The sequence below is a fragment of the Podarcis raffonei genome, chromosome Z, assembly GCF_027172205.1.
Source record: "Podarcis raffonei isolate rPodRaf1 chromosome Z, rPodRaf1.pri, whole genome shotgun sequence".
NCBI lineage: Eukaryota > Metazoa > Chordata > Lepidosauria > Squamata > Lacertidae > Podarcis > Podarcis raffonei.
In genome coordinates, this window is record NC_070621.1 from 15,028,725 (window position 1) to 15,050,792 (window position 22,068).

Below are 22,068 nucleotides of genomic sequence, written 5' to 3' on the forward strand. Positions count from 1 at the left end.
CATGGTCCATCCCTGATAGGGTTACCAGGTATGGGGCATCCCAGACCCTGAGATTCCAGGGCACAAACCTGGGACCCAGGAGCAGCTACCTGGGGATATCACAGGAGGGGGGCCCAGTGATGTCAGGAAGCATCACACGTTGCTTTTCTATTGAATTTATATCCCACTTTTTCTCCAGAAAGCTCAGTGTGGTTTTCTCCCACTCCTCCTGCATGGTTTTGTCCCCGTGAGATACTTTTGGCCCACACGACTGCATAAACAATGTGTGGTGTGTTTTTTTCCTATCTGCATTATAGGGTTCTTGCAAAAAGGCTATATGTGGATCCTTTTTGAACAAATAAGTTGCCATTCTGGTGTATTTTATTGGATCTCCCAACCCCTTCACAGTTAAAAGAAAATACTTTAATACCTGTACTCATTTTGGCCATTAAGCAATAGTGTCCTTTGCCAATCTAAGCTTTCCATGTTTTGGCTTTGGTTCTGCAAATTAATCTACTTCTGTAAAAAATCTACTTGTATCGCAACTTTGAAAAAAACCTTTGAATTAACCCAGAACCTTGAGAACTTACACCCTGGTGTGTGTCCTCTTTTAACAGTAGAGGGCACTCCAGTACTACTATGGGTATAGAGTAAATCATAAGCATAAAAATAAAACTTATTTTAAACAAGTAAATGATGAGGTACATTAAAGTGGATATTTTTTTGTAAACCTCATGTCCCAACCTCTGGGTACTTTCAAGATATTTATATTTTTGGGTCATTCCAGTTTGATTGCTTTCACTTCTATAGAAAAGGAGCCTTTTCTCTCTTTTTTAAAACAGCATTCTTCAGTTCTGCATTAGTTCCTGCTTATTAAAGAGTGTAGCAACCTTTCTGAAAAATGTGCAATGCTGCATCTTCATTGTCCTGTTATTCTTTTACATGGTCTTTTGGCTTTTCTGTAGCTCTCTCATCTGGGCTCCTGAGCTGGGTCAACTTCACCAATGGATTCACTATCCAAAAAAATCAATAACCCTAGGCGGACAGACCAGTTCTAGTGGTGTTAATAGTTTTGTGGGTTCCTTGAGGTTGGTGGCTGAGAGTGTTGTTTAGCAGTCACTAAACAAAAGGGAAAAGCCCAATAATATCTTATTCCTACATCTTGCAGTTTGAGTATTATGTGGCAAAGTTCCCTTCATTTTATCAGTGTCCAAAAAACAAAAAAAAATCATGATTGGATTATTGTCACGAATTATTATTTCAACCTTTCTCAAAGCCTTTCAAAACTCATTTTTCTTTTTAAAACAGTGGAAGCTCAAAACAATACCCTTTGGGGTGCTGTATCCTGCAGACTGGCTGGCAGTACTCTATGCATTCTTCTTCATATCTTCTGGGGACAATTCCAGGCAATGTCTAACAGTTTTAAACCATTGGATTATCAATCCTGTAATATTATCTCTTTCTGCCTCCTTTTTAATCCTGTGTATATTAACCCTTTAGTGACTATTTTCCACTTCTTCAAGCTTAGACTTACGGTAATGCATTTATTTTCCCGAAGCAGCCTCTTAATTTTTGCTTCGAACTTAAATCCACTGCTGCAGAAGCTGTTTCAGCAGTACCCTCCAGCTTTTCCATTACTGTATTTACCTTTGCTTCCAGAGAAGCTATTAATTCCTTCTAGGCTTATATGATTCTGGCTTTTAAGGGAAATGCATTATGCTTCAAACTATTCCCTGAATGTGGCATCCAAGTATTTTGGTTTTACAGCTGTATTTTCTGCTATTTTAAACGGCACAGCTGCCATTTTGTCTTCTTCTCCACTTGTTTATAGGGGCCTCACATGAAGCATTGAGCTAAGCTTCCCTGTTTGGAGTGAGTGAAATGCTGCTGTGGACATTTCCTTAGGCAGAGGGAAGAAGATTTATTTTTATTTTAATAAATCCTGTGCAATCAAACAGATTTTAGTTAAAACTGGCACCCAGGGAAGGAAACTGTTCTAAGTGGCCATTTTGGTTTCCGTTCAGCCACACCTATCGTTGCTGTTGCTGTTGTTGTTTATTTTTATTTAAAAGCATTTCCTGCACCTGGAAGGGAGTGGGCAAATCCCTGGAGGTCTGGCAACCCTATTCCCTGAGCTTTCTAAAACACAGCTACTCAACATTTCAGAGAGTAATGCTTCAAACTCTTTTTGTACTATGTACTGTATCTAAATAAATCCCTGCCAGGGAGCATCACCTGTAAGTGCTTTCTAACCCAGCAGCCTTAAGAGGAAAAACCAACAGGACTTTATATAGTAAATCCTGGGTTTTGTTCCCAAATATATATTTTTAAAAGAGCTAAAGGTGTTGATTTTAAACCCAGTTTCAGAAATGATCCGTGTGTGTGTGTGTGTGTGTGTGTGTGTGTGTGTGTGTCATAGCTGTCAACCGTCCCTTATTTGGCGGGAAACTCCCTTATCCCAGCACCGTGTCCCGCTGCTGTCCCTTATTGATGATGTCCCTTAAATTTCCCAGGTTTCAAAGGAAGCAGCTCCTCTCCCTCCTTTCCTGCCTGCCGGCCAGGGAGGAACAAGGCTCCAACTGTGTTGCTTGGTTGCCTGGCCCACCCCCCTGTGGCCTCCTCTCACCAGCCTCGGCCCCCAGGAGCCCCTCCCCGCCGGGACTGGCGGGAGCCTGGGGCCCTTCTGCCGCCATCCTCCTCGCAGCTGCCGAACTGAGCGTCTCTGCCTGGGGCCTCCCCTCTGCCTGCCGCTCCCGCTAGGTCGTACTGCGGCTGCACCACCGAAGGACCCGGATGAGATGGGCAGCCTGGCGCAGCCTATGAATTGCTGAGGAGCCTTGAGAGGAGAGCAAGAGCAACCATAGAGAAAGCAGTTCAGAGAGAGGAGGAGGAGGCGCGGGCAGGTGTTCCAAGGGCTAACCATAGAGGGGGAAAGCGGAGGAAGGAAGTGCTTCTCCCGTAGATTTGTAGTGGTAGACTAGCATAGATGGTCTGATCTGCAGGTTTACTTCGGGCGCTATTCCCCCCCCTTCCTCCCGCCCCGCCTGATGGAACTGAGAGCTGCAGATGGAGCACGAGAGAAAAGATACAGAACTGCAGCAGCATCTTCGTAGCTTGGACTTCGTTTTGCGCGAAAAGTGGTTGCTGCTTGTAGTTATTTAATTGCAGTGTTTCATCAGCTGGTGTCTTGAGCAGCAACCTCTGGAAACGAAGGGCTAAAAACCGGCGCTGCTCTCCCAAATTATCTGGTCCCTTTTAACTTCGTATTTCAGCTGGTTGACTAAAATCCCTTATTTTGGCTGATCTCTTATTTTTGAGGCTGCTGGTCCCTTATTTTCAAATCTGTAAGTTGATAGCTATGGTGTGTGTGTGTGTGTCCTGTTTTTGTGCCTATAGTGCAAGACATAGCTGTCAACCTTCCCTTTTTTGTGGGAAATTCCATTATTCCAGCGCCATTTCCCGCTGCTAATCCCGGATTGTTAGATATCCCATAGACTGTCCCTGGGACAGGTGAGGCTGCTGATCCCTTATTTTTGAGGCTGCTGATCCTTTATTTTCAAATCTGAAAGTTGACAGCTATGGTGCAAGAGAGCCCCTTCCAGGCCTCGATAATGCATTGCAGAACAACTGAGGCGACATCTGCACTTTACATTTAAAACACTGTCATGGCTCTCCCCAAGGAATCTTGGGAAGTGTTGTTTGTTAAAGGTGCCGAGAGTTGTTAGGAGACCACCATATTCCACTCATAGAGTCATAATTCCCAGTTACTTTAATAATCAATCCCTGTTCCCAGGGAACTCTGGGAACTATTGTGGCTCTGTGACAACTCAGCAGCATACAACAAACTACACTTTTCAGAATTATTTGAGGGAAGACATCACTGTTTAAAGTGGTACAATGAGAATTTTTTAATTTGGCATTACTCACCAGTATGGAGAACTGCCACTTCTTTTTTTTTTTTTTTGCTGTCTTTTGGGGAGGCACTTCTCTTGGTCCCACCACCCCCACAGGCAGGCTTAGAATCATAGAATCATAGAGTTGGAAGAGACCACAAGGGCCATCGAGTCCAACCCCCTGCCAAGCAGGAAACACCTTCAGAGCACTCCTGACATATGGTTGTCAAGCCTCTGCTTAAAGACCTCCAAAGAAGGAGACTCCACCACACTCCTTGGCAGCAAATTCCACTGTCGAACAGCTCTTACTGTCAGGAAGTTCTTCCGAATGTTTAGGTGGAATCTTCTTTCTTGTAGTTTGGATCCAGTGCTTGGTGTCCGCTTCTCTGGAGCAGCAGAAAACAACCTTTCTCCCTCCTCTATGTGACATCCTTTTATATATTTGAACATGGCTATCATATCACCCCTTAACTTCCTCTTCTCCAGGCTAAACATGCCCAGCTCCCTTAGCCATTCCTCATAAGGCATCGTTTCCAGGCCTTTGACCATTTTGGTTGCCCTCCTCTGGACACGTTCCAGTTTGTCAGTGTCCTTCTTGAACCGTGGTGCCCAGAACTGGACACAGTGGGGACCTGGAACAGGGCCTTCTCAGTGGCTACTCCCAGACTTTGGAACTCCCTCTCTGGATAAGCTAGACTGGCTCCCAGTTTGCTATCCTTCTGCTGGTAGATAAAGACTTATTTCTTTCTTTTTCTTTTTTTCTTTTCAATTTTTTTAATTGATTTTCCCATTTATAACAAAAATGACATACAAAACACACAACAAAGAAAAACACATTACAATACAATAAAACTAAGCACAGGGACAGGAAAAATTATTTCTTCAGCTATCTAATTCTCATAACATTGATATCTGACTTCCTTGAAACCCCTCTAACTGAATTTCATTATATCACCTGTATATCAGTTCTCCAAATTCATATTTCTAATAATATTAACTCCTATCATTTACTAACTTCTTCTCCTTTATTAATATTCTAATCCTTGCTATTTACTAACACATGTTCTTATTCTACCCCTAAGCCTATTCGTTCCTTCCAAGAATTTTCTAATTATCTTATATCACAATACTTAGCCAAATAATCTTTAAATTTCTTAACAAAATTTTTTTCCCCTTCCAGTAGCACCTTAAAGACCAACTAAGTTAGTTCTTGGTATGTGTTGTGTATTGAGTCAAAGGATTTTATATCTGTATTATTATTGTCTGTATGTGCATTAGGGTAAAGTAGCTGCCTTTTGGTTCCAGAGGGTACAGCTACTATTGGTTCATTTAAGCTGCTGTATTTGGATCCTCTGTCTTATTGGTTTCCTCCAAAAGGCAGGACTGTGATTGCCTGATATTGTTCCCTCCAAAATGTATCCCTTCTAGCTAGTTCCCTGTCCCTATAAATGTAGCTATCCCCTCCTCAGTTCTCAGTCTTGTTTGCTTTAATAAAGAAGTGTTACTACAGAACTGTCTCCAGCATATTATGTCAAGAGAGCTGAAATCACAAACCCCACGTCACAACAACTGGCGACGAAGGTGGGATCCGGAATGCTGAGGAGCGGTTAAACGCAGCCCTGCCTCAGAGTCCGGATTGTAGCTAAGAACAAGACTCACTGGCCAGCTGAGAAGACGACCCTGCCCACAGGACAATGGAGAGTCCAAGGGTATTGGAGCCCTTCCAGCCATCAGAGCCCCACACGTGGGAAGACTACGTCGAACGCTTCGAGTTCTTCACAGTGGCTCAAGGGATCACCGATGCCAGCAAAAGAAGGGCCACATTCCTGAGCTACTGTGGGCCTGAGACCTTCAAGCTGGCCAAGGCATTGCTTGCTCCAGCGAAGCTAAGTGAGACACCTCTCGAAGATATTCTTGCCTGCCTGACAAGCCATTTGGCGCCTACTGAGACCAAGATGACCTGGCGGTTGGAGTTTCATAAGAGGCAGCAGCGTGCTGGGGAGTCTGTATCTGCATTCCTAGCTGAACTGCGGAAGCTCGCTCAGCACTGCGACTTCAAAGATCTGGAAGAGACTCTCCTGGATCGGTTTATCGGTGGTCTGAGCAGCAAGAAAGCCAGAAGACGCATCGTGGCTAAAGAAGAGGTTACCCTTGCTTCAGCCTTGAAGGAGGCCACCGCCACGGAGAATTATGAAAGAGAGGAGCTTGATGCCAGTCGCAAGGCCCCTAAGCCACAGATAGAAGTTGCGCATGCCATGGACGAGCTAGAGGCTACTCCGAGCCAAAGCCCAGTCCGTGGGGTCGAGTCAGTGCGTCAGGCCTGCACAGTGCACAAAGAGCACCGAGGCAGGTGCCCTGGTTGTGGCGGAAACCATGAGCGGAAGAGTTGTCGTTTCCGGGATGCTATGTGCCGGACGTGCGGGAAGACAGGTCACATCGCCAGGGTCTGTAGATCGGTGGCGTTGGGAGCGACAGGAGCACCTAGACTGGAGCATCGCAGACCGCCCACGGCAAACCATGTTCTAAAGGACTGCCACTATGTAACAGAGATCAACGGGAGGGTCGTGCAGTTTCCAGCGCAAGGCAAGGCACACGTCAAGGTGAAGATTGAGGGTCAGCTGTGTGACATGGAGGTGGACTCCGGATCTGGATTCACTATCGTGTCGGACCAGACCACGAGGACATTCTTCCCCAGGGGTAAGTTGCCCCCTCTGGAGCCCTTCCCGGCAACTTTGCAGTCATACTCAGCGGGCCGCATCCATGTCATGGGAATGTGTGCCGTGAGAGTACAGTTCCGGGACAAACAGGCGGTACTCAAACTGGTGATTGCGAAGGGCAGTCGCCCCAGTCTCCTGGGCACTGACTGGTTCCCCGCCCTGGGACTGAGTATATCAGGGCTTAATTCAATCCAAACCTGCCCTGAGATGAGCGAGGCATTATGCAAAGAATTTGCTGGTCTCTTTAATGGGAAACTGGGTTGTTATAAAGGGCCCCCAGTTGACTTCGAATTGGACCCTGGGGTGGCCCCAATCCGACTCAAACCAAGGCGAGTGCCATTTGCACTGCAACCCAAGATCGAAGCAGAGCTGGATAAATTGGTCAAGCAGGGAGTTCTCTCACCCGTGGACTCTGCTAAGTGGGAGACTCCAATCGTCACGCCCCTTACAGCAAATGGGGAAGTCAGGATCTGTGCAGATTACAAATGTACTATCAATAAGGCACTCAGGGGAAACTCATACCCCATTCCAGTCGTATCACATCTGTTGGCTAAACTGGCTGGGGGCAAGGTGTTTGCCAAAATTGATCTGGCACAAGCTTACCAACAGCTGCCAGTAACCCCACAATCAGCGGAAGCACAGACTATTGTCACACATAAAGGGGCGTTCAGAGTTAACAGATTACAATTTGGAGTTTGTGTGGCCCCAGGGATTTTTCAAGGGCTCATGGAACGCCTGTTAAGAGGTCTGCCGGGGGTCTTGCCATTTTTTGATGACGTTTTGATTGCTGGAAAAGACCCACAGGAACTGGTTGCGCGTGTCCGTGCAGTGTTGCTCAAGTTCAAGGAGGTGGGGTTGCAACTGAAAAAGGAAAAATGCAGTTTTGGGGTGCCAACTGTGGATTTCTTGGGGTTTAAAATTGATGCATCAGGCATCCACCCCACAGATGCTAAGATTAAGGCCATCATCGAGGCACCACGACCACAGAACAAGACGGAGTTGCAGTCATTCCTGGGACTTATTAACTTTTATCATTCGTTCTTACCCCAGAAAGTTTCGGTAGCTGAACCATTACATAGACTGTTGCAGAAAAAGAATGTGTGGCAATGGGGGCAGGGGCAGCAGAAGGCTTTTGACTCCTTGCGAGGAATGCTGAGTAGCAGGAGCGTCCTTGCTCATTATGATGAGTCGAAGCCGCTGGTCCTGGCATGTGATGCCTCTCAATACGGCCTGGGGGCGGTGCTGAGTCATAGGGAACCGGATGGGTCGGAAAAGCCCATCTCTTTCTATTCCCGTACGTTGTCGCCCACGGAGCGCAACTATGCTCAAATTGACAAAGAGGCGCTTGCAATTGTGGCAGGAATCAAAAAGTTCCATGATTATGTGTATGGTCGCCATTTCTCCATTGAAACGGACCACAAACCACTGTTAGGGTTGTTCAACCCGAACAAACAAACGCCACAAATTCTCTCCCCCAGAATGTTGCGTTGGTCTATATTCCTGAACAGGTTCCAGTACACCTTGACCCATGTGCCGGGGAAACGGTTGTGCCACGCTGATGCGCTGAGTCGATTGCCCCTTCCTGGTGGGAGCAATGATGATCCTGCTCCAGCGGAGCACATAATGATGCTGGAAACACTTCCGGGGGCTCCTGTAACGGCTACTGATATAGCTGAGAAAACGAGGAAAGATGCTGTTCTCTCCCGTGTGCTAACTTGGGTGGGGAGGGGGTGGCCAGGTGGTCCGCATGAAGACAAATTCAGGCCTTATGCGACAAGGCAGCACGAGTTGTCCATGCATAAGGGTTGTCTCCTGTGGGGAGATAGGGTGATCATCCCAGCACCACTGAGAAACAGTTCTTGAGACGCTTCACATGGGACACCCGGGAATGGTCAGGATGAAGTCGCTAGCCCGATGTTATGTGTGGTGGCCTGGAATGGACCAGAACATAGAACAATGGGTACGAACATGCAAGGCATGCCAAGAGGTGCGGCCAGAAGTGGCCAGAGCACCAGTTCACTGGTGGGAGCAGTCCAGATCTCCCTGGAGCCGGCTGCACTTAGATTTTGCTGGGCCATTCCAGGGGAAGGTCTTTTTGGTTATCGTTGATGCATATTCCAAATGGTTAGAAGTGGCGATGGTCCCTAGCATGGCATCAGCTGCCGTAATCAAGGTGTTGAGGCAGCTGTTTGCAACCCACGGGTTACCTGAGACCATTGTATCAGATAATGGGGCAGCTTTTGTATCTCAAGAATTCAGGGCATTCTTGGCTGATAACTTCATAAGAGGGGTCACATCCGCGCCCTTTCACCCATCCTCCAATGGGCAGGCTGAGCGCATGGTAAGAACAGCCAAAGAATCCATTGCGCGCTTAATGGAGGGTAACTGGTCAGCTCGCATCGCGCGAATGTTATTTTTGCAGCATGCAACGCCGTGTACTGCGACGGGCAAGTCGCCAGCTGAGCTGCTCTTGGGTAGAAGACTGGTAACGGTGCTGGATTATGTCCACCCGGATAAAATGCCAAACCGTAATTCAAGAGCAACCCCCCAGGCTGAGACTGACACAACAAGGTATCTCGCCCCTGAAGATCTGGTCTGGGTGAGGAACTATTCACGAGGTTCGCGGTGGGTGGCTGGTGTGGTCACCCGGACTAGTGGAGCTGTGTCCTATTATGTGACCTTGGAAAATGGGCAAGTTTGGAAGAGACATATAGATCAGCTGAGGCGCCGGGCGCTCAGCAGGGAGGGGTCAGATAATTCATCCCTGGCTAATGACGCAGAGCTGCAAGACCAGAGTGAAAATGGCCCAGAGGTGCAGTCACCAGGGGCTTCAGCAAATGAACCAGGGTCTGCTAGTCCTCAGGATGACGAGGTACAAGTAGGGGACCCTGCGATGTCTGGGACTCCATCTGTTCCTGACGAAACCCCTATAGCACCCCCCCTACCACAGGTAACATCCAATCCAGAACCGGCAACACCTGTTGTCAGGAGATCAAGTAGAGTTTGTAGGCCCCCACAGTACCTGAGAGATTACGTCTGCGGTGCTCACTAGGGGGGGAGGGGTGTTGTGTATTGAGTCAAAGGATTTTATATCTGTATTATTATTGTCTGTATGTGCATTAGGGTAAAGTAACTGCCTTTTGGTTCCAGAGGGTACAGCTACTATTGGTTCATTTAAGCTGCTGTATTTGGATCCTCTGTCTTATTGGTTTCCTCCAAAAGGCAGGACTGTGATTGCCTGATATTGTTCCCTCCAAAATGTATCCTTTCTAGCTAGTTCCCTGTCCCTATAAATGTAGCTATCCCCTCCTCAGTTCTCAGTCTTGTTTGCTTTAATAAAGAAGTGTTACTACAGAACTGTCTCCAGCATATTATGTCAAGAGAGCTGAAATCACAAACCCCACGTCACAACAGTATGTGCTTTTGTGTGCATGCACACTTCTTCAGATACACCTTTAAATTTCTTCTAATCTTCTTGTATCTCTTCTTTCTGGTCGCGGATTCTTCCAGTCAGGTCAGCCAGCTCCAAAAAGTCCAACTTTTTCTTCGGCCATTCTTCTATTGTTGGTATCTTTTGCAATTTCCTGTTTTTGGCTAGTAGCAGTCTAGATGAAGACTTGTTTTAACAGGGTTTTGGGAAACAACTGCTTTTAATTAAAGGGCTGGTGCCGTGCTGTTTTTATTGTAATTATCTGTATGATTCTAATAGAGCTCATATAGATATAGATATCTATATCTGTTTTAATTCTCTTAATGCTTAATGGTTTCTAATGGGTCCCCCCCCCTGTTTTAGGTTGTTCTTATTTTATCTGTAAGCCACTTTGTGTCCCTGTCATGTGGAAAGGCAGGATATAAATAAATATGTAATCATCATCATCACCATCCCACTACCTGTCTGGCTGTTTGCCTAACAGTGCAATCCTATGCTTGTCTACTAAATACTGCTGAGTTCAATGTCTCTGAGGCTGATGGATATAAACAGGATCGCATTGCAATCTTTTGGGATCAGGGGAGTGGGGTTGGGAAAAAATATTATACTAGCTCCAATTGGCTAATGACCTTCTGATGGCAAATGTCTGAGATGCAGGATTGCAGAAGGAGGGGAACCGAGGCAGGTGATGATCTCACCGAAGAATGAGGAGTGGAATGTCAAAGATGACAGAATTAAGCAGGTCTTGTTTCCAGGGAAACGGCTCCCAAAAAGCATGGGAGGAAGGCAGGAGGATGTCGGGGGAAGAGGGAGATGGTGAGAAAGAGAAATTCAATTAGGCAAAAGCACAGAGTGCAAAATAAGATGGTAAAATGGAGGCGTGGTCAGAGTGTGCTCTGGCTACTTTATGTCAGTAAGAACCAGAATCCAAGACCCACACCCTGCCCCAAGTAAAATAACCACTGGAGCCCCCCACCATATGTTATCAATGCTCGGCTGGGTGACTGGGCCTGGCCACCATTTATCTTTCCCAGAATGCCTGGATTACAGGCATTGTGGGAAAGTTTTATTTATTTTACTTTTTAAAAAAGGAATTTATCCCCTGGTGTGTGTGGGGTTTTTTAAAAAAATCTCTCTATGAAAAAACCCCCACTGAAAATACAAAATGCAAAATGTATGATCAAAACATTGGAACGTTCGCAAAGTGCAAAGCGTTCCTGAAAGAAAACCGTTTTAACCAGGCGTCTGAAAGCCAGTACGGCATAGTGATTAGAATGTCGTACTAAGGTTAAGATGTATTGTTTGGGAAAATATATATTGAAAGAGGAGAAAGTCAAAAGGCAATGCAACAAAGGAAATGCGTTTTCTTTAGGGGTAAATATGGATGATTACCAGAAAAATCGAAGGAAGTCTCAAAAGTATAATTTGTTAAAATTTGGTTAAAAATGTATAATTTTGGTTGAAAATTAATAAAAAGTATATACAAAAAAAAAAAAAGAATGTCGTACTAGGACCCGAGGAAGACTATGGTTCAGATTACCCCACTTGGCCATGAAGCTTTAACTGGGTGCAACTTTGCGGGCCCATCACTGCCTCAGCCTAACCTACCCCACAAGGTTATTGTGATTAATTGAAGAGGGAGAAATATATATGGCCTATTTTATTATTATTTTTTTTGCAGCCAGCACCTCTTTTTCTAGAAAAATAGCATTGAGTAAAACAATATTTGGAATGCATATATATATATATATATATATATATATATATATATATGGATAATAATACCATATATATACATATATACTTGGCGTGTGTGTGTATGCAATTAATGAATAGATAGATAAGAAAGAAAGGAAAGAAAGAAAGAAAGAAAGAAAGAAAGAAAGAAAGAAAGTCAGAGCCTTCCCCACTGGTGAAATTAGGCTTGAACAATAAACTAACAGAGTGGCTCAGTCCAGCTGCCTGGTGCCTGTTCAGAGGGCTGTGTTGGATGCAGGGAGAGGCATAGGAAGGCCCTGCTAGGCCTCTGAGGCCCTCACAACTGTGTGAGGATGCCAGGTGACAGCTTCAAATGGAACCATGATCCCAGTAAGCCACAACCCAGTACTGTGAGCATGAGCATAGCCAAGGGAGAGCCGGGGGACGGGACAGGGAGGGGCACCTGCCCCCCAATCAATAAAAATACATAAACGTACATAAATAAAAATACATAAACGTACATAGCCAACTGAGGTTCTGCCCCCCCCTCCACAAAAGGCCTGCCCCATGCAAAAAAAAAAAAAAAAATACTGGCTATGCCCATAACCGTCAGGTATGTGAGCCAGTGTGGTGTAGTGGTTGGAGGAGTGTTTGACTAGGATTTCGGAGAGCAGGGTTCAAATCCCACCTCAGCCATGTGGGTCACTGGGTGACTTTGGACCCAGCGCTGCCTGTTCTGGGGATTAAATGAGGGGGAGAACTATGTGCACCTCCTTCAGCTCTTTGAAGAAAAAAAAGTTGGGATATAAATGCAATCAATAAAAGCAAAATAAAGAGTATTGACGCTCATAGAAATCACTACCCTTAAGCCCAAAAATGTCGTGTGAGGCTGTGACCAATATGTTAGGACTTTGGCTGGGGCAAGATCTGAGTTCAGATTCCCTGCATATGCTGCCCTTGGGCTGAAAATTATTCCCAGTCACAGGGCAGGAGTGCCAGCTTGGCCCCGTGACCATGGGTGCCCGGGGCTGTGGGTGCCATGCAGCGTGCATGGTCCTGGCACTGAAATTTGTGGGTGCCCGGCCCCTTCATGGGGAATTTTGTGGGTGCTCAGACACCAAGGGCCCCAGGGAGTTGGTACCTATGTCACAGGATTAAAATATTGAACCCTGCAGTGTAGATTGCGAAACAAAAGAGACAGGAATAGCCTTGCAGCATCTTTGCCAGCAGATGGCGGACTATCCCTTGCAGAAGTCCATTGATGTTTGAGTTGTTTCTTTGCTGGCAGACCAACCTCGCATGGGGGTGGGAATATGTTAATGTATGCTACCACAAGCTCATCCACGCTAAAGAGCAACAACACTGCATGCACTTACGGACCCAGAATCGCTTGTCTACTTGCAAGTAGTATATGAGGGTTCATAGGAGCCAACCCCAGAGGAGTCTTCAACACCCCCCAAAATATTTGAGTGACCCAGGCCCCTCAAAGTTATTGGAAATTCCCATTCAAATTGTGTGTGTGTGTTTGTGTGTCAGGGTTTACCTGGGCCCCTCCAATATTTTATTCAAATTGGCACCCCTGTTAAGGATTCAAATGCCCACTGAGTGACCTTGGCCCAGCCTCTCAGTGTAACCTACCTCACAGGGTTGGCGTGAGGTTGGCGTGAACCATGTACACCACCTTGGGTTGGCGTGAACCACAGGGTTGGCGTGAACCATGTACACCACCTTGCAGAAAAAGATGGGATATACGTGCAATAAAATAAATAAGGTGGGTGGGAATAGATACTGACACCCACATCAATGAAAGAATGATAAGAAGGTGGTGTGGTGGCGGTTTGAGCTGCAGCCCACCCATACACTGGCCTAGTCTCGTGTGGTGGTCTAAACCCCACCACCACCACCACCACGATAGCTGGCACCGGCTGAATCACGCTTGTCGCCATCCTTCCTGACTCTTGAAACCCCGAATGCTCTTTTATGAAAAAATAATAATATAGGCAGGCTTCGCGTTACCAGAGCAACCCTCTCCACCATCGCCACCACCGCTGCTCTGCCCTCTTCACTGCTGGCATGAAATTGATCAGGCAAGGCTGGTTCCAGGAGCTTCTGTTCACCTCCGCAGCATCCCCGGGGGCGCCTGAAAATGTTCAGGCTTCGGTGTGAATGGAGATCAAGCGGTTGGGGGCGGGCATTGCTTTATATGCCGTAGCCTTGCAGGGCGCTGGGGGGCCGTTAATTGGAAGGGCCCTGCTGGGTCTTCTGTTCCTGTTAAGAGCACATGTTGCAGGCCCGGGGACTGAGCCTACAGTGGAAATATCCCATGCAGAGGACCTGGACAAAAAAACATGTTCCACCTGTGGTGTAGTTGTTAAGGTAATGGTTCCTAAACCTTTTCATGCTACCACTTTCTTGGTTCCATAAACTCATCCCCAGTGCCCCTTACCCTACCCCATAAAAAGTATTAATCAGAATACTGGTTTGCATGAACATAGGAAGCTGCCTTATACTGAGTCAGACTTTGGTCCATCTTGTTCAATGTTGTCTACACTGACTGGCAGCAGCTCTCTAGGCATTCTCCCAGCTCTATACAAATTTAATAAATAATAATAATAATAACAGACAGGAGTGCCTGGCGTGCTTTGGTCCATGGGGTCACGAAGAGTCAGACACGACTAAACGACTAAACAATAATAATACCTGGAGACACCACTAGGGATTGAACCTGAGACCTTCTGTATGCAAAGCAGATGCTGTACCACTGAGCTACAGCCCTTCCTCTAAAGATAAAGTAAGATTCTTGTGAGTCCTTACAGTTCTGCATTAAAGGCCGAATTAAAAAAGAAGCTGCCATCTACTGAGTCTTCGGTATTGTTCACACTGACTGGCAGCAGGTTCTCTGGGTTTGGGGCAGGGAACCTCTCCCAGACCTATACGGAGATGCTTCTGCATGCAGGACAGATGCTCTGCCACTGATCTATAGCCCTTCTAAGGAAGATAATAACAAAATAAAATTTGAAACAGTAACTATTAATTTATTCACAACCCAATTACAATTATTTAGTTTAATTACTTAAACAAAACTGATGAACTTGATCCTTTTCCTTTAGGCTGTTAAAACATTATATATATATATACATACACACACACACACACACACATATATATATATATATATGCCTTGTGCGCATCTATATTTTGAAAAACAACAAAAACAAAAGAAAATTTCTGTATTTGCCTACATTGGTGCATCTTTATAAAAATCCAATCAGGCACTCTGCACATGTTGAGAATAAATTTAGCCCTCAGATTATTTTTTTAAAAACCCTCCTTTGTTCCATTGTTGTTTGGCTGTTCTGTCCATGCTCAGAATCCTTTAGATCCCTACAAAACAACCCCTTTAATTTTCTCCCTGTAGGCCTGTCTGCAGCCAGTCAGGGTGCAGTCAACCACCAAGTCAACTGGAGATGCCTCCTTATTAGGCAAGCTTTATATGGGTTATATAGATTCCCCTTCGAGGAGGGGAAAGCACTCTGCACGCGCTCAAGGGCCTCCCACCTAACGATGCCTTGCGGTTTACTGTGTTTTGGAAACGCGAGGTGGCGTTTGCTAGCTTGGAAAAATATGTGGGAGACTGGGAGCAGAGTAAAAGCGAAGAGGCGATCTTTTAAAAGCCTGCTGGCGGCTGTTTGAGTCATTTCAGCCCCCCCTCCCCTTCGCACGCTCACTACCCCCGCCCTTTGCAAATTGTTGCAAGCTGCGCGCAACGTTCAGAGCGCTGTCTCTCTCTGTCTGTGTCTCCAGACTCCCCAAAAGCAGATCCATTTTTTCCCTTCCTCTTCCTGCTTTCTCTTCACCCATGGACCTCTTTTTGCAGGAGAGCGACCAGGAGGGAAGCAGCGAGGCGCTCCTCTCCCCAAGCAGCGCGGGGAGACAACAATAGGAAATTGAAGAGGCCGGGGGAGGCGGAGGGAAGCGAAATTGACTAGCAACGAGACTGTGCTGGTGGCGAAGAGAAAAATAATAATTCCTCCTTTTTGCTGGACGCAAAAAGCGGCTGCCGTGTATAAGAGAGTTTTATGGAGCCGCCGGCTGGGAATCGCCCTAGTTCCGCCCGGAGAAGGAGATCAGGAAGACGGGATTATTATGGGCTTGCCAAGAAGACGCTGAGCTACTCCCGGGTGGTGTTGGCAGGGGTTGGAGCATCGCCAGGCTCGCTGGAGACCTGCTGCCGCGGCCGCCTTTCTTAACTGGGCTAAGCCAGGCAGCAAGGACACTTGACAAGGCGTAAAAGAGGGGGAGCCCTTTCCTGAGCTGGATTTATAACCGCATGGCAAGCGACCAGTGAGTGACCCGGCGATCAGGGCAAGCGACCCAGCGTGGATTCCTCTTCTGCGCCTTTTCTCCTCAAACAGCCTTTGGGAACGATGAGCGGGAGATCATGATGTTGGATAGCCAGGTAAAGGACGCGCGCTTTTGCAAAGGCTAGAAAATAATAATCGTGATGGTAGAGGTGGAAGGGGGCCCGAATGGGGCATCTAGTCCAACCCCCTGCTAATGCTTTGCAGCGCAAGCGAAAGAGCAGCCACCCCCCACAAATGGGGGGGAATAATAGGCAGGTCTTCGCCCCCGAGAGTTTGCGATCTGAGGTTTGCCAGCAGGTGGAAAACGGACAGGTTATTTAGTCTGAACTGCTTCTTGCTGTTGTTGAAAGGAAACTGCCTTATATAGCTTAGTACTGTCTACACTGACTGGCAGCAGATCTCCAAGGGGTCTCTACCTGGAGGGGCTGGGGATTGAGCTCTACCTCTCTGCTATGACTTTCCTCCCTAAAAATGAATTAAGAAACTATTAAGAATGGCTCAGAATTAAAGGCTGAGATAAATAGGAATATAGCAAGGTGTCTTATACTAAATCAGCACAATCTATGCTGTCTGACACCAGCTCTCTGTGATTTCAGGCAGCAGTTATCGCCCAGCCTTACCTGGAGACAACAGGGATTGAACCCAGAGCCTTCTGCATGCAGACCAAGTGCTCTACCACTAAGCTTTGGCATTCCCCCCTAAAAAAGGAAGTAAGATTCTGAATTTAAAGAAGGGCTGGGGAGCTGACTTCTGCTGAAGTCAGTCCATTGGCCCCTCTTGCTAAGTACTGCGTACACCGACTGGCAGCTGCTCTCCAGGGTTTCAGACAGGGACTCTCCCCCAGCCCTACCTGTAGATGCCACTGGGGATTGAACCTGGGCCCCTCTACCACTGAACTATGGCCCTTCCCCAGCTTATGCTGTGTGTGGCATCTGACAACATAACATAAATGAAAATGCTTTGGTCTCTGCCCCACAGTGCTTCAGTCTACAGTCGGCCAGGATATACAGAAGCTGATTGAATCCTTTTATGAGGAAGACCTTATCAGTCACCTCCCTGCCTTATGTTTGAGCTTCTTGGAAAGGGAGGAGCTAAGATGGACCTTTGGCCTGATCCAGCACAAAAGCCCTTGTATTCTTACAGTACGATTAGAGAGGAGGAAGACAGGCTGACTGGTGGCTGTATGAGCTATGACAGCAAAATAGAACCTCCATTTTCAGGAGCAGTTTGCCTTTCAGTATAAACCAAGGGTTAGGTGATCATGAAAGGCTTTTCCTCCAAGTCCTTGGTCTTGAGCTCTGTGATGCTTCTGACTGGCTGGTCTCAGAGGGTTCCCCCCCCCCCCGCTGTAATCCAGGAAGGCAATTTTCGAGTTGACTGTGGGTTGGGGGGGGAGTGGAGACCAGATGAAACTAAAAAAAGATGTACATGAACAATTGCAATTTCAGGACATTCTGGAAATGAATATATATACACAAGGGCTTCCACTTTGGAAGTGGTGAAGATCACATGAATTAGAAGGGGAGGCTATCTCAGAGGATGTGTCGAGTGCTTCCCACTAACACAGGCTTTGCCAACCCTCCAGAAGTTTAGAACTGGAATTCTAAGCAGCCCTAGCCAGCATGCTGGTAGTTGTAGTGCAAAACTTCTAGAGGGTTCCTGGTTGGCAAAGAAGGTGGCATCCCTTCCCCCAAGTGTTCTTAGGATTTAAAGCACATTACTTCCCCTCAATAATCCTGGGATCTGTAGTTCTTTAAGGCTGCTGGGAATTGTACCACTGTGAGGGGGTAAAAGCTACAGTTCCCAGGATTCTTGGTGTGTGTGTGTGTGTGATGTGTTTTAAAACATATTATGTTTGTTGCAACCTGCTTTTCAACAGGCCACACCAGTGGTTGAGTAGCTTCCTTGCATGTAGATTAAATACTTGGCATCTCCAGGTAAGGCTGTGAGAGATCCCTACCTGAATCCCTGAGTCAATGTAGATAGTACTGAGCTAGATGGACCTGTGGTCTGTCTCAGTAGAAGGCATATTCTTCTGTTCCTAGGAACCAGCTTCAGGACTCGTGGATTAATAATGCTGATGATATAATTATAGAATGCCTCTGAGCATGTGCCGTAGGCCTTCCCACACCAGATGTACTCATCTAAATTTGGGACTGGGCTTCCAGCCAGCTCTGAAGCCCTGGCACTTCTAGCTCTCCCCCACCCCTTCCAGTTAGCCCACAAAAAAACATTTTGCGTAATGGGGTTGTTGATGCTTTTGTGGGTTTGCCAAATTATCACCTTCACCTCTGCCGAGAGGACGTGCTCTTAGCTGTATTACGCCATCCCTGCTTTGCTAGGGGGTGAGGGAATTCAACCTCAAGAATTTCATTTAATTCCCACCATGAGAGGGAACCAGGAGTTGCCTAGAAAGAAGATGGTTACTTTCAGGAAACCTGTCTAACATGGTTTGAGATCCCTGTCATCTCTTCTCATGAATCCTTGCAGTGTGTGGAGGATGCTGGAGAAGTCACTTTTGTGGAGTGGGAAATTTGTGTCCCACCATGATCCTCAGCGACATAGGAAAAGAATATTCACTAATTTGGCCAGTTCAGGAGTATCCCAGAGCCTGAGATTTGAAACCTGAGATCTGGGGCGGCCCCGATGATGTCATGGGGGGAGGCCTCCTAGTGATGTCACAGGGGTGGGCTTTGGAGATGGAGGTTAATTGGGAGAGGAGAGCAGAGGAGAGCCACCCCAGTGTGTCCCTTCTATAATTTGCAGTCAGCTCCTGCTGGGCTGAAGCTTGCAAGTTGTATGCACTGTCGTCATCATCATTTTTATTGTCATTATTACTATTGTTAAAGGCCACCTCGCATACCTGGAGATTCATGCCAATCAGTTGCTGCCTGGAGACGGCCAGGCAAACTGGGAGACTTTGCGTCAGACCTGGAGGTCTGACAACCCTAGTAGGAAAGGATATTAACTTGTCTCCTACAGTTGGTCTGAGCAACCAGTGTTTCAGGAGCAGTAATGGTTTGTGCCTGTTATGCCTGGTGGGGCAGAAGGCAGTGAGCCCAAGAAGTAGATGGGGCCAGTAATGAGTGGAGACAGGACCAATGGCAAGTGGAGGCAGAGCCAACTAATTATGGTTTTGTTCCTATCCTCCTCACTAATGAGTTCTGCAAAAGCAACTAAGGAGGAGGAGGAGGAGGAAGCTGGCAGTCTGTGCCACTTGCTGGACTGGTTGTAAGAAAGCAAGCCCATGCCAGGAGGGCGCTCAGTCGGGTACACTTGCCCTGGACCTCAAAGGACTAAGCTGGCTGGGGGCCCCACCAGGGACCGGCCAATTTTTTGCTTGAGTTTATAACTTTATTCTAACAAGACTCCCACCTTGGGCCTCAGATAAGCTCTGCACAAGGCTGAGAGAGGATGTTTGGCTGAGGGCAGACTGAAGTTCATAGGGCAGTGCCCATTTTGTCCTAATGGACCAGCCTCCACTGTTTGGCACAGCACCAGTACTGGAAATTCTCTCCCTCTTATATATGTGTATTACTCAATGCTCGCTCTGCACAAGCTCAGATGCCCCCTCTGTTCAATTCCAGGACAGTGTCATTGCTGGAGGACAAGCCTCTTTGGGATTTTTTACTCTCGTTGTAAGCCTTACGTGACTTAAGTAGCCAAAGGATCCAACACATTTTCCCAGCTGGCTGCTGGAAAACCCCCAATCAGAGCATGAAAGCAATATTCCTACTCAGATATCTGTCCCCACCAATGGTGCCATCAGGGAAGGATTTTGGGGTCCAGGGTCCAGAACTCCACTTGGCAAGGGAGATTCCACTTGGCGAAAGACTGGTTTTTTCATATTTTGAAGCACAGAATACACATCACCATCTAAATAGCACCCCCTTCCATAATACCATTAAGTCCAGAACTGAACACAAGAAGAAGACGGCCTCCAACTTGGATAGCTTTAAAATAGGATTAGACAAATTTGCAGAGGATAAGGCTAGCAATGGTGACTAACCCCAGTTGCTATGTTCTACCTCCTCTTTTGAAGGCAGTAATACTTTGAATTGCCAGTTTCTGGAAACTGCAGGAGGGGAAGAGTTGCTGTTGCGTCCCGGTTCTGCTTGTGGCCTTCCTTTTGGGGCGTCTGGTTGGCCACTGTGAGAACGTGATGCTGGACTAGATCCTTCTTATGTACAAAACTATACCACAGGTGCCCAGTATTTGGTATGTTGGAGAGAGACTGCAGCTGTACCTGGAGGTTCCATTTAGCCATCAATTCTATTTCAGGAGAGTGGGGGTGCCACACTTGCTTTGATTTAAAGCCATACCGTGGAAATGAATTGGAAATGTTATATATTTCCCCCCTTCCTTTTACCTTCCCTTATGGGTATCTCCTCTGTCTAAGAGGAGTATATTTAAAATAACCTTGGCAGGCTTATCAAGAAATATATCTCTTTCACATCCTGCCTCATGAAAACATCTGGCAGTGGGCATGAGAGTCTTCTTTCCTTTTCTCTGGTGTTTGGTCTAAGGAAGTGTTTGTTACAAAACCTTCACTTTATAGAAGCACCAGAGTCTAGCCACAAGTTATCAACAGCCCTTATTCTGAAGGAAAGCGCCTGCCCTACTTGTCTTCGATGCAGATATGGTTCCCACAGGTGGGTCCAGACATTTAACTGTTGAACTACTTCTGTGCTGCAGAAGCAGATGGTGTTCTGATTTATATGATCTGCTGTTGTACAGTAATGCGGTTGTGTAGGTGGTTGTATGTGTGAAGAATCAGTTTCATTCTTTGTGTTTAAGTCTTGTGGTTTGACTACAAGTCATGAGATCTAAATGCACTTGATTTTGTGGAAGTGTGGAGTGTTCAAGAAGGCTGGGGTTATGTCAGGTTTAAGGGACTGTGTGTAATGCAGAAGTGGAAGAAAGTCTTGATAGCAAACACAGAGACACAAGTCTCAGAATGTGGTACAGTACTGGCATTCAGAGAACCTCAGCTTTCATTTGCAGGGAATCAAGTTTCTAGTTCTCATTTTATTTAGGATTCTGCCTTCTACTGAGTCAGACCATTGGTGCACGTAGCTCAGTATTTTCTACAATGACTCCATGTTTTTCGTACCTGGAGATGCCCTTGGGGGTTTAACCTCGGACCCTATGCATGCACAGCACTTCCCCAAATTAATTTATCTGTCAATTATAGTTCCCAACCCCCCTCCCTTTCTCAGCTTTCTCTTTTAGGTCTGTAAAACTGGTCCTAGAATATTTTAAAGTAATCAGATATGCATTTATGTTCATGATAGCTTTAATATCTATTAAAAGCAGCCATATTCTACCTTTCCTCCAAGGAGTTCATGGCATACAGGCTTCTCTCTTTATCCCTGCAGAACAACCCTGTAAGGTAGGTTAGGCCTGGAGAGAGTGACTGGCTTAAGGCCACCCAGTGAGCTTCGTGGATGAGAAGGGATTTGAACCCCACTCTTCTTCCAGGTCCTTCACCTCTGCTAAGAAATGCTTGTGATAATAATAATAATAATAATAATAATAATAATAATAATAATTTTATTTATTTATTTATTTTTATTATTTATACCCCACCCATCTGGCTGGGTTTCCTCAGCCACTCTGGGCTGCTCCCAACAGATTAAAAACAGAATAAATCATCAAACATTAAAAACTTCCCTAAATAGGGCTGCCTTCAGATGTCTTCTAAAAGTTAAATAGTTGTTTATTTCCTTGACATCTGATGGGAGGGCATTCCACAGGGTGGGCGCCACTACCGAGAAGGCCCTCTGCCTGGTTCCCTGTAACCTCACATCTCACAGTGAGGGAACCGCCAGAAGGCCCTTGGCACTGGACCTCAGTGTCCAACCTGAACGATGCAGGTGGAGATGCTCCTTCAGGTATACTGGGCCAAGGCTGTTTAGGGCTTTCAAGGTCAGCACCAACACTTTGAATTGTGCTCAGAAACGTACTGGGAGCCAATGTAGGTCTTT

General features: G+C 46.4%; 1 protein-coding gene across 1 annotated transcript in view; it reads left to right on the forward strand.

Annotated features, from left to right (window-relative positions):
• The first annotated feature begins 15,473 nt into the window (after positions 1-15,473).
• The window catches only part of RALGDS (ral guanine nucleotide dissociation stimulator), a 91,887-nt gene continuing 85,292 nt past the window's right edge, over positions 15,474-22,068 (forward strand). The window contains exon 1 of the mRNA XM_053373311.1: positions 15,474-16,176. Within this exon, the coding sequence (XP_053229286.1) occupies positions 16,159-16,176 (18 nt within the window). The 5' untranslated portion in view covers positions 15,474-16,158. The remainder of the gene's footprint in view (positions 16,177-22,068) is intronic.